General features: G+C 32.4%; 1 protein-coding gene across 1 annotated transcript in view; it reads right to left on the reverse strand.

Moving 5' to 3' along the window:
* Positions 1–13: 13 nt before the first annotated feature.
* Positions 14–918, reverse strand: part of LOC119588859 (dystrophin-like) — a 6,421-nt gene continuing 5,516 nt past the window's right edge. Inside the window, exons 4-6 of the mRNA XM_037937498.1 lie at positions 704–795; positions 451–597; positions 14–182 (exon numbers count right to left, since the gene is read on the reverse strand). Coding sequence (XP_037793426.1) covers positions 111–182; positions 451–597; positions 704–795 — 311 coding nt within the window. The 3' untranslated portion in view covers positions 14–110. The remainder of the gene's footprint in view (positions 183–450; positions 598–703; positions 796–918) is intronic.

Here is a 918-nt window from a genome sequence, read left to right on the forward strand (position 1 = left end):
CCCCCCTTGTGTTGACTTTTAATGTACGACGAGGCAGTCTAAGCGGTCTTGGACCATTTCTAACTCAGATGGGATTTTTTCCTGGCCAGGTGAGTCCTGTGGTAAATGGCTTAAAACTTTGGCACTCTCTTCTTGCAAATGTTCAAAAAGGCGATGTTGTACTTTCCTCTTGCTTGCAGAATCTGTAACAGAGAATAGGTAAACAAATTTTTAATTTGAAAAAACCTTCAAATTTTTTTTAAAACAGGGAAAAAATCAGAATCTTAATAATTTCTTGCTTTAAAAAGTTTTACATAATCATTTTTAACTTTTTGCATCACTGATTTGATAAAATACTACTTTTCATGATGGAAAACAATTAGTTACCAAAGGCACTTGAGTAAACTTAGACACAATATTTACAAATAACTGGCTACAAATATATAGTTATACTTAAAAATCATCCCTTACCTGGAGCATGCTTGCTTGACGAAGGATGTGCTCCTGATCCGAAGATGGGTTACTTTCTACCTCACGTAATAATGATTCTTTTTCATTCATCCACTCTCCCATCTTGTTCATTTCTTGTTCATAGTGTGTCCAGTGAACAGATAATGTCTGGAAATGAATGAAACCATTAAAAAAAAAATAATAATAATGTAATTAAATCACTTGCAACTATGGACAACTGAAAATTCCTTGATTCATTCAAGAATTACCATACCTGCAAAGTTTTCCAGCGTGATTCAGCCCATCTGCAGATATGGGCCCATCTTTCTCCCAAGGCATTCAATTCATCTTCCAATGATGAATAAGCTATAGAAAAAAAGTAGATAAAAAATGTTCAAAATAATTTCTTTATCCCTTACATATACTAAAATATATGATATTAGATATAAAGTTATATCTAAGATATTATGAACTATGTGATTAATTTCT

This window comes from Penaeus monodon, chromosome 24 (genome assembly GCF_015228065.2).
Source record: "Penaeus monodon isolate SGIC_2016 chromosome 24, NSTDA_Pmon_1, whole genome shotgun sequence".
In the NCBI taxonomy this organism is placed as follows: domain Eukaryota; kingdom Metazoa; phylum Arthropoda; class Malacostraca; order Decapoda; family Penaeidae; genus Penaeus; species Penaeus monodon.